The sequence below is a fragment of the Electrona antarctica genome (genome assembly GCF_951216825.1).
Source record: "Electrona antarctica genome assembly, chromosome: 8".
Classification (NCBI taxonomy): domain Eukaryota; kingdom Metazoa; phylum Chordata; class Actinopteri; order Myctophiformes; family Myctophidae; genus Electrona; species Electrona antarctica.
In genome coordinates, this window is record NC_136789.1 from 25,898,021 (window position 1) to 25,910,093 (window position 12,073).

Below are 12,073 nucleotides of genomic sequence, written 5' to 3' on the forward strand. Positions count from 1 at the left end.
AGGCTGGCCTCAGCCAGACTCCAATCCAGGTTTGAAGTAGACCAGTCACACTATATCTGAACTAAACATTCCCAGAAATTCTAAAGGGACTGAGTAATTTTATTGCAAAATGAGGAGACAGCAAAATCCCTTGCAGATAGTTGCCTGCTGTTACGTAGACCTGGTGTAATCTGAGGCTGACTTACTGAGTGACATTCCTGTCAAAGTTGAAAGCTGCAGTGATTTCCTACTTAACGAGTGAAATGTCAATCCTCAGTTGCAGAAATAGTAAGCTAGCCCCTTTCTACTCTAAAAGAGCTGGATTGGTGAATGTAGAGAGAAAGGCTCCATCTATCCTATCTTGTGGTCTCTTTGCAAGGTCACCCCTAAAGGAAGGTGGTCAGAGTCGTACAGGTCTAAACATTAAGCCCTGATTTGACTCTAATACCTATTATTTGTCACACTGCATCTTGAAATTTAAAGTAAACCAAAGTGACAAGCTGTGGAAATTGAATTGAACCGTTTTGCTGCAATTAAAAGCCAAACATAGATATTGAAATTCCTTTATAAGGGTTTTACCATTTGTATTTATAGGGTGATATTATATCGATCTCCACTTTGGATTACAGTCTCTGGATCACCCACCTAACTCAGTTGGTTAAACTAGTTTATTAACTTCTATAGAATTAAAAAATTAGCAACCCAGCAGCAAATGTCATTTATTGTGGCAAGGCCATTTAACACCAGTTGTCTGTATGGCAAATGGATGTAAAATGGTCTGATTGGAGTTTTTCCACAATAAGGAAACTTGCTGGTAATGCATAATGACACTGGATTATAGTCATGTTGCAGACAAATGAATAAGAACACAAATAAACTAAATTTCAATAGTGTGTTGGACAAAAAGCAGTATAATGGTTGCAATTCTGATTCAACTTTTCATAATTGTATGAAGTACACAATATGTTTTACATTTTTGTTTTATCTATATTGTCAAACTGTGTAGACATCAATGAAATTATGTTTATAATAATGAATGATGATTATGATCGATAATGATAATAGTCAAAATAAGTGAAATAAGCATAACTATTACAATATAAGATAATATTGTCCCTGTGTTGTGTAGATGTTATTCTAGAGACAGCCAAGCAAGTGTTCTATATTTTTTTGTATGCTTTAAAGAATGTATGCTTTAGATGTTTGCATATGAACAATTAAGTCAAAATGCAATTTGTAATCAGCATAAAAAGACCTGCAGCGACTGACCTTACTTCCAGAGTCCTTGGTTCCACATTCACCCTTATCGTACCACCATTTGTTTTTCAGCTTGTCTAAGATGCCTTGTTCACTGAGTTTCAATACTGCAAGGTTTACAGGAGTTCTTCACGAGGGAAATAACATAAATAACATCATATTATGTTATTTTATGTTATTCAACTTTTAATCTACTTTATACTGTACAAAGCGATAAGAGTAGGGTGCTGGCCAAAGACATCACAGATAGCAAGCAAACACTAGCTGTGACCTTTTTTATAAACCATATCTACCCTAGCATGCCAGACCCCACGCATATCGCTCTGAGTAATCGGCACACACTGTTCAAGGTAGAATATTTGAACTTGCAGAGTAAGAAGCTGCCGCATTAGCTTTGTACAAAAAATAGATGGGATTGCTGTGAGTGTGAGCACATTTTTATGCGCAGCTTTTTAAATTAATTGGGTGGATCTGACAGGAACCCTTTCTTGACTAATAAAAAAAAAGCAGTCCACTTTCATTATCACAGCAAAGACATGAGTGTTAATTCAACTCTGAGAGTGTAAGACTTGACCTAGGGTAAATGTTATGCTCTCAAGAGTCAGAATAACATTCAGGATTTCGTGTGACTGTATGTAGCCAATGTCTCACAAAATCACCCCTTTCTTCATAGACAACCACAGAGCATGTCATAATACAGGCACTATCGTGATGCCAAGACTGCAAATATGAATCAAGACAAATCACCTGAGAGCCTGCTCCAAAAAGACTAGCTTGTTATGTGCAAATTGTGTAGCAATAATGGCCATAATGTGGCCATTTGCACTGATGTGCATTTGTCTCTTAAGTATTGTAATAGGTGTTGCTCAGCAGCAGAGTCTTTGTAAGACAATTAGTAAATTACCCTAAATAATAAGCCATATGGCAGGTAGATTTGGACGAAGTTGTCTGGAGAGACTAGAATCTTTGGGTTGAGGAGAATCTTTCTTTGGGCTATTGTTTTGCAAGACATTATGCTGGACTCATTTGACTGCTACATGTCCATGCTTATTTTCGTACAGGAAAAAAAAAGTATAACAATAAATATATTGTATTCACCACTGAATTATTTGTGTAACGGCATATAAATCAAATATATGATACTCAACAAGCAGTATAAACAAAATACGTAGTAGATATCATGCATGATCAATATTGAATGGTTATTATGGCCAACCTGCAACCTTATTCAGTCTTATTCACTTTGAACTTCTCTTAGAAAATAGCATTTTTCAGCATGTAAAGTGTATGCCGTAAAAAAAAAAAATATATATATTTATATTTATATATAACATATTATTAGGGCAGTGACACTTTCTATATTCTTCCAAATAATATGATAATTAGCAGTTTTGAGTTCCAGCTCATTGTATTCACTCATCACTTACTACAAAAAGGTTGGCGTGATTTGTATCCAAGGGAAAACATGGTGGTATAATTATACCAGTACTGGTGTAGTGGGGGCAGTAAAGCAATGTAACCTAATCCAATGTAACCTAATTCACATGCTGTCATTTATATGTGAGTTCTCCATTATGGTGTGTGATCATGTGTTTTGGCTGCATCAATCAGTTATGTCTTGTTGTTTCCCTAGCTGTGCTAGTGTTTTTGACGATTGAGAAAGAAGAATGTTCTGCGTGTTCTCACAAACACTACATTGGTAACCTCTACGACATGTCAACACCTTGCTTGCACTGTGGTCTTGCAGCGCACTGCCATTTTTGTACGCATACAATGTCAAATATTGCAGTGTCCTGGGCTGTGCATTTGAGGGAAAACAGCTAATTACATTTAAATTGTGATTTGGCTAAGGAAGCCAAAAAGTTTCACTCCACCAAACAAAGGCATTCTCTCTGTTTGCAACCCACAGCCTGTGGGTTGGTCATCCACCGTGATTACTCAGTGACTGCCATAGGTCAGAGATACCCAACCACTGGTACGTGTGCCTGTGCTGGTACTCAGGACATGTCCCACTGGTACACAAGAAGGGAATCCCACCCAAGTTTTCCCGAACCTGAATCTATAACCGTGCGTCACCAGGATTAATGATATGGTCAATGACAGTGATATAATAATATAGCAGCAGGTATAGTGCTACTTGAGGCCAGTCAACTGTCTTTCGTATTTCGGTACGATGATGCATGCCACGAACATTTTATGAACTGGCAGCCGGTCCGTGGTAATAGAAAGGTTGGGAACCCCTGCCATAGGTGCCACTCGCTCAGACTGCCAACTCTTCATTAAGGAAACCCTTTCTGGACATCATTTCCTTGTTGACACAGTTGTCCAAATAAGTGTACAGTGTACTGGGAAAGGCAGTCCTATTTCTATCACCAGTTTATCCTCTATGCAGCCAAACTCATGCATGCCCTGTCCGAGGCACTAAAAACAAATAAGACCCACTCGTGCTTTCCCTGTCCAAGGCACTCAAAAACAAAACCCCAAGCAGTCGATCGACTGGTTGGATGACCTGGCCAAGTCTTTTGCAGACTTCCAAGTGGGTACTGCCACGGGCAAAGGCAACCATGTTGGCATTTGCATTCCCCAGTGAGACTATCACCCTCACCAGTCACCACTGACGCTTTGGAATCATCCATGACCGGTCGACGGTGCCCAACACCTCCGACCCAACGAATGGAAGCACACCACTTTCACCATCGAGCTGCTATAGGTCTCTGCCACTTCCATTTCATTGTTAGAAGCCCAACTGTTTACAGCTTTTGTGGATCACAGACCACTGATTCATGTACCTGACAAAGGTACATGGTGGAAACATACTAAATAAACTAAAGTGCATATATTTTTCTTGTACAGTAGGTCTCTATCTGTACCTGTTTAAAATTTAATTTGGATGTGCATGTAGCCTACTATCTTAGACTGCAAGCCCACTGTTCATAGCGTTTATGGACCGCAGAGTGCACAGACATTCCCGTGGTCATTACCATGTCCAAGATCACTGAACCATGGTTTTGCCCCTAGCACCAACACGCCTAACTGACAGTCTCTCTCGGGCTGTTGTTGGCACTATTCACTTGGTCACCAACCAATTACGCTCGCATGGTCGCGCCGACCTAGCCTACGACTCTGAGGTTCGAGTCTCTACAGCACAGCCATCATGAGCCTACAGCTTGATCAAAGCACCACCAGCTACCCTGCCCTCCATTGCCTACAGCTGGCCGTGGTGCAGCTTGATCATAGCACCACCAGCTACCCTGCCCTCCATTGTAGTATTGTACCCAAGGACTGGAGACAGAAGTTGGTTGCAGCAAAGTTCACGTGGCACAAGCTATGGATCTGAGATTTGAAAGCTGCCTACATGGAGTGCCACTGTGCCAGCATGTGTCTATGTTCACTACCACACCATCAGTGCCATCAGCCTGAGCATTAGATGCCTGAGCATCAGTTCGACCACAAATTAATATAGCGCCTTCACTCAAGGCGCTTTACATTCACACCTAATGGCTAGAGGAAACCAACACTAACCCAGGGGGAACTGGGGATCGAACCGGGAACCTTCCGATTCCCAAGCAGCTGCTCTATGGCCTCCGCTACTGCTGCCCCATCATCATCAGAGTCCATCTTGGTCAACATGGTCATGGACCCTGAGGCTGTTCCTCTGGTGTCGACAGCAATGGCCATCATAGCTTGAGCATTCATTGGCAACTGGACAGCGCAGTTCAGCATGCCATCTCACATCAATTTAAACCCCCCTAATAAACTTGGACTTCATGGTTATCAATGCCCAGAGCTTTGGTATGAAACAGCATCGTACAACTGTGTTCCATAAAATTACCAGAGGAATATTTCCCCTATTTTATGAAATTGTTTCTGGCTGATAGGTTAACCACAATTAGGCTAATCACATATGATTAAGGAAGGTGCTTTTCGGGTGAGGCATATTTAAGAAGCATTCACCGAAAACTGCACAGAAATAATATTAACAATCTGTCCCAGTCCCCTGAAGCTCAACACTACCAAACCTCAAACATGGAAAACTGTACAACATCCTGGAATTTTCAATATACTGCTGTTAAATAACAACCCCATCATTTGGAGCTGTTTAATATTAATTTGATGAACAAACCTTTGACAAACCACCAGGTGGTGGAGTTGAGAATTTAAATAATGTTAGTGCTGCCTCTAGAGAAGCCAGGAACTGCAAAGATGATGCATTTCAGAATATAAAAGGACTCAAAATGTGGACGTAAATTGATATGACAGAGATAGTTTATGTCATCCTGTAAACAAATATAGCTCTGCTGTCGGGAAGAAACCACCTAATTCAGCAAATTAATAAAACCCTATATTTTGTAAACAAAGCAATACTGCCTCATCAAAGTTGGTGTTGTGACTTTATATATTGTGTATTACTTGCATGAGAGGGGGAGAGGCGGTGGAGTTAGCTGCTTTAGCAGACAGTTTGAGGGTCCAATGGAGTTAAGAGGTTTTGTCCGAAGCACCTTTTAATACTTTCCATCGGTTCAATATGTTTTTCCATTGGTTTCAAGAACCTCAAAAATGGAGTGGTTTCCTCCCCGACAGCAACGCTATGATCTTGTTAATTTAAAATGAAGAGGGACATGTGAATGGGACTAATAGTTTATAATGTGTAAGTGATCCCTATAGACCTTTTGTTTTCTCATTGCAAATATACTGAATTATCATGTATTTCTACAATGATCATGGATATATTAGTATATGAATATGAGTGGGTGTGAATGTGAGTATGAGACGCATTATGAGTATGAGGTCAAATTTAAAAACTGCAATGAAAAACTATTCACTTGCAAATTGAGCACTGTACATACTGCAGCAATCTTGCATCATCCAATTGTCATCATGACTCAAATTGTTTTCTACAAATACTTATATAGGATGTTTGCTACATTGAGTTTCACTACCTACCTACTGTACATTAAAGTAAATAAACTATATCATCTACATTCAGGGGATAATTAAATATCAGTATTTACTTGATAATTAGGCCTATTGAATTTCCTCTCTCAGTGGTTGTTACATACAATATATTCCAATAACTTTTTTTTTTTCCTGCGAAGAAACGAAAGACAAAGGAATGTGGCAGTCAGGTTTGATACTATCAAAACATATCCTGATCTCTTGTCTAACGACGAACATAGGCAATTGTGAAGACATGGCTACTCTGTGTTGTCTTGCTGTTAGTATCCATATAGCCTGCTTACTCAGGAATGGATGACTAAAATCAGCAACGACAACGTTAGCCTGTCTTCTTTCACAATATGCCAGGTGTGCTGTGGCCACGATGCAAGCTGAAGAAAAGATAAACAGGCAGATCTACAGTTGAGTTGTTCCTGTGTCATGACACACAAGACCAGGGGCCTCATTTATAGGAAGGCTACAGTTGGGTGCCACCGATATTGTCCCTTATCATTTGACCCATTTAGGCCTGACCTCAAAATTTTAAAAAAATCCTTCTAAATCCTCCAGTTTTCTGAAATAAATATTTTCACGATTTTTCAAAAATAGCAGACCTACAAGCTCGTAGCGCGCCACTCGGTGGCGCGCTATGAGCTTGTAGATCTGCTATTTTTCAATAGCTAAATTATAACATAATGTTTAAAACACCAAAAGGGGTTCCCGCCCAAAATGGGTTAACTGTCCTTTTGCGCAGATCACGCAAACCTCAGCAAAAAGAAAAGGACAATATCGATGGCCTCCAACTGTATACAATCAAATTTGATCTCTGAATTGGTATGAAAAAGCTCCCAGTCCCAACTTGACAAGCACACCTAGTAGAGGCAGTTAAACACTTTAACCCTAGCGTCACTATTCTTGTCAGACTGCTGTACCTATATCTATCAATAAAGGCAAAAGGCAACAACAACAAAAGAGAAAGCCTGTCATAGCACAAAAACAGGAAAGCCTTGATCAATAACAATGTGCTATTGTGAGAAATGGGAGCTCATTCAACTGCTCTTAAATATGTGTTGCACATGGTAGTTGGAAGGTGTGTACACAATATATAAGATTTTATTAAATTCAAATGTTTTGTTTTGTTTTGTTTGTTAATTTTGTAAATGGGGCCCCTGGTCATATTCTCCACTCTGTTTTTCAGGTCTTGTTGATCATGGAAAGTCTTTGACTGGTCTTAACTGAAGATCACCCAAAGGTATTTCCATGCTGACCAGCTTACTTTTGATTCAGTGAGAAGGTGTTGGTAATTGAACAAACATTCGGACCATTAAGGTCTTACTTTGTCATTAGAATTCTCACGTTTGCCTGTAATGCTTACTCCCCTCAAGAAAAACGCTGTCCCCCGTGCCTAATCTGTCCCCAGCAGCAGATTGGAGGGTATATGCTATGCTTACTATTCTCTCATGTTGACCTGTGGATATAAAAAGCAGAGGCAAACATGTTCTACCTTTCATAACCACAGGCCAAACCAGTAGCCAGAACCCCCCCCCCCCCCCCCCCCCCCCCATTGTCTATATCATTGCTGTCTTTCTCCTTATTTCTTTTTTAATTAGCCAAGTAAAGGATTCCCAGTTTGATCTCAGGTGCTTAATATCAAAATACTAAAATTATCACATTTAATGGCGGGTAATTTGTAAAGGTTTCAGTGATGACAGCCTTGCCGATTACTCTCTACTAGGGTACCCGACTTTGGTGACATTGAGGCTGACCTTAGAGTCACCTCCCCCGCTGCCGCACTCTCCCTTGTCGTACCACCATTTGTTTTTCAATTTGTCCAAGAGGCCTTGCTCATTCAGTTTTAACACTGCCAGGTTAACAGCATTTCTTGAAACGATAAAACATAACTTGTAAGAAAATGATCAGGTCCGTGAGAAATCTAATATGGATTAATAGTAAAGGAAATTGTTATAAATATCAATGGTTCATAAAGGGAGCACGGGAAAGACAAATTGGTAAAGAATTTCACCGGTGTGGAAAGGTAAAAAGTGCATATTAAGTGTCAAATATTAGAAGGGTGGCATGGAGGGTCACACTGCTAAAAAGTGACGTGTGCGGGATGGGGACATTCTGTCATCGAGAGTAGAAATAACAACATCCAGCATGCAAGGCACCATTCATCACAACTGACAGACCAGCATTGAAAGTAGCACGTTAAGAAAGGACATGGAATTTAAATGTTAAACCAGAAGCAATGCAAAAGAACCAGATGGATGGGGAAATCACAGACACCAGAGGGAAGAGAAGAGTCAGGGGAAAAGGGGACAAAACAAGGCTGTATGTATAGCTCCATCAACATTCAGACTAATTAAGTAAATGTGACTAATTAACAATAACATGAAGAAAAAAAGGCACTAACACAAACCAATAGTTTCACCACCCACACACAGTGTATATGAATGTATGTGCGTGCGTGCGTGCGTGCGTGCGTGCGTGCGTGCGTGCGTGCTCTGTATGTACGTACATCAGTCGTACAATATTTAGGTACGTATGTATATACATACATACTGTACATACTGTACATACATACATACATACATACATACATACACACACACACACACACACACACACACACACACACACACACACACACACACACACACACACACACACATAAATGATCTAGATGTCTAGATTACATTTGAAATGCAAATACGCTGTTTGAAAGGGTTTACTTTCCTGATGTGCTTGGGAGCAAAGAGGGGGGCGGGTTAAAGTGAAGAAGAAAACAATGAGCCCAGGAGACATCAGGGTAGGTGGAATACTATAACAACATGGATATTGTTATGTTATTCCACCCACCTTAATGCAGAGCCTTTAGGAGTGGCCACGCCGTAGCCCTTAGAGTCCAGGTTGCCTCCCACTTTCATGGTGTCACACGGCTTCCGCTGCTCGATGTACTCGTTCATGGTGGACTCCAGGAGGAAGGCGAACTTGCCCTTCGACTTGCGCACTCGGGCGACCCCGTCCGGCGTGGTCTTGGCAAACACGGAGGGTTCCGCCGATTTCATATATGACCACATTTTCTCATAAACTGCTATTTTGGAGCGCTGCGGAAGAGAAGAAAAAAGGAACCAAAACAAAAACATTTTCTTCTGTTAGAAAGACTGCTAAAATGGAAAAATGATACATGGTTATTCATGTGTGTGTGCGCACGCACGCACGCACGCACGCACGCACGCACGCACGCACACACACACACACACAGACACACACACACACACACACACAATCCCTGAATTTGAACATTTTCAACAGTTACAAATATAACAGGCCAGCACTCTTTCAATTAAAACGGGCTTGGTAAGATAGCAAAAATAATGATGTTATACCTGCTCGAACATTGACACACATTCTCAGTAATCCAATTAAAAATGAAGAATAGTATCAGGCTTATGTGGTATTTTAACTGTTAAGTGGTGCTCTTTGTTTGAATTCCACTGTGGCAGAATATTTGACTTGGACTTGACAGGACCCCAGTTCTCAGCCTGAGAACAACCTGGACCAGTTAAAACACATGGTGGATGCAGCCGTGCCCTGCTGGCACACACTGCAGCTAAAAATGGCCAGTTGAAAGTCTGCTGGTTGCTCACCAGGGAGCTGCAGTACACAGCTGTCTACAATAGAAGGACAAATATGGAAACTGCATTAAACTAGGTTAATGTGACCTTCTGCCAAGCCAGGAGAAGGCTCAAGTGCCTCTGTGAAAACGTTACCAGGAGAGGGCTAAAGTGCCTCTGTGAAAACTTTACCAAACCCCTAAATGTCTTTCGAGGAGTAGCTTTGTATGATCTCTTGGATCATACAATCAATTTGAGCACTTACAAAGTTCTTTTCTGAGAAGGAATAGGATGGGTGATTGAATGGTTAAAGTCAAGAGTCAGGATCCCTCATAATTTGGAACATAAACTTCATTGCCAAAGGGATTTATTACATAAATCATGCTTCTGTAGATATCATGTGAAAAGTATTTATGGGACATTTTGGCTTCACTTACTATGAGTAGTTTGCAGTTTGCAGATTCCTTTGTAATAAGTCTTTCAGATTCTTTAATGGATAATGATCAATGCTCATCATAATTAATGATGATAAAAGTTCTTACACTGCATCTGGTTGACGCAAGCGAGGGCCAACATCAGAGTGAATTGGCAAACTGTGTCAGCTGGCTCACAGTACTGTACTGTATATTGCATCATAAAGAATTCATCTGAAGCCAGCAATGGAATGGATTATGGATACAGGCCAATAACTGAATCATTCTTGACATACTGTAATGATTAATGAACAATTCCAGTGGAAGAGAGTGCTCATGTAAGCAATGCTAAATGACTGGTTGACATTAAAATACATTAGAAATGTTAATAGTTATCAAATTAATTGATAATTCCCATCCCTAAAATACATGCGTCTCCCTAAGTGGTAAACTGTAGAAGCAGAGAACACGTGAAGTAGAGTAGTAGACCATGTCTGTTATGTTGAAACGCATGTCATGCCATCTGGCCCAGGAGTAATAAGCCCCAATGTTTTATTAACTGAGTTAAAAGTTCTATTTCTGGATTTTTCATCTAAGTCTCAAAAGGCCCTGCTAGCTACAACCAACTGGACAAAGTGGTTTGAACCAAACAACACTGGCATCCTTGGAGCCTAGTCTCAATAGTGGGGTAGATAAGAGGAAAAGATTATCTCTCTATCCATGGGTTACAAAGTTTGACCCTGGCATCACTTACACAACTGATGAAGTCAAGTAGAAGGTAGGAACAGCTTGCAAGGCCCTGTGTGAGACTATTTGAAATAGGTACAGCTGTTGCTTCCATCTAAATCCATCCATCTGAAAAAAAGACAAAAATCACTCCGAGACCATGGGCTATAGCCCATCGTCTCGGAGTCATTTTCGTCTTTTTTTCAAATCCTCAAAAATGATGCAAAACCGCATGCTATAGTATGCCGTTCGAGACCATGGGCTATAGCCCATCGTCTCGGAGTGATTTTCGTCTTTTTTTCAAATCCTCAAAAATGATGGAAAACGGCATGCTATATAGTATGCCGTTCGATATGGGCTATAGCCCATGGTCATAAATGATGAAAAACGAGGATTTGAAAAAAAGACGAAAATTACTCCGAGACGATGGGCTATAGCCCATGGTATCGGAGTGATTTTCGTCTTTTTTTTTTTAATCTTCAAAAATGATGGAAAACGGCATGCTATAGTATGCCGTTCGAGACCATGGGCTATAGCCCATCGTCTCGGAGTGATTTTCGTATTTTTTCAAATCCTCAAAAATGATGAAAAACGGCATGCTAAAACTATGAAACATTTCAAAGATTCCTTTTCAGGCAAACATGTCCACCGTAAGATGAACCTAAATAGGTTTGAATGGGGTTTCTAGGTGTAAGTATGTAGGACTAGTAGCATGCCAAAGTTTGTGCTATTGCCATTGAGAATGCATTGGGCGAAGGTTTATAGGTCCTTCTCAGCTCAATCAACAGGACCAGAACACACCTGGGCTGGCTGCCAGGATCACATCCACCAATGGGGAGGCTGTCTGTGTCCTGTCATGGTTTCTCCTCTGTATTATCTGATTAACATCCACGTCGATAACACTTAAAAGCACTAAAGACACCTTTGATGCACAGCAACATTCAAATGCTCTGTACATGATCCCAATGCCCCATTTGAAAAGTGACACCAAGAAGAACAACTTACAACCTAAAAACAACTGAGAGCTCAGTGGCACCCTTGTTAAGATAACGTCCATGTGAGCCAGAGGTTGTGAGTTCAAATCCAGCTGAGTTCCTCCTACTTTCACTCTGCAGCATGTTTTGGAGAATAACATCCAGAAGAGAA

At 40.6% G+C, this 12,073-nt stretch overlaps 1 protein-coding gene across 1 annotated transcript in view; it reads right to left on the reverse strand.

Annotated features, from left to right (window-relative positions):
- The window catches only part of LOC306928214 (glutamate receptor 3-like), a gene marked incomplete at its 5' end in the record, with an annotated part of 131,760 nt that overhangs the window by 2,029 nt on the left and 117,658 nt on the right, over positions 1-12,073 (reverse strand). Inside the window, 2 exons of the mRNA XM_079508151.1 lie at positions 7,938-8,052; positions 9,031-9,278. Coding sequence (XP_079364277.1) covers positions 7,938-8,052; positions 9,031-9,278 — 363 coding nt within the window. The remainder of the gene's footprint in view (positions 1-7,937; positions 8,053-9,030; positions 9,279-12,073) is intronic.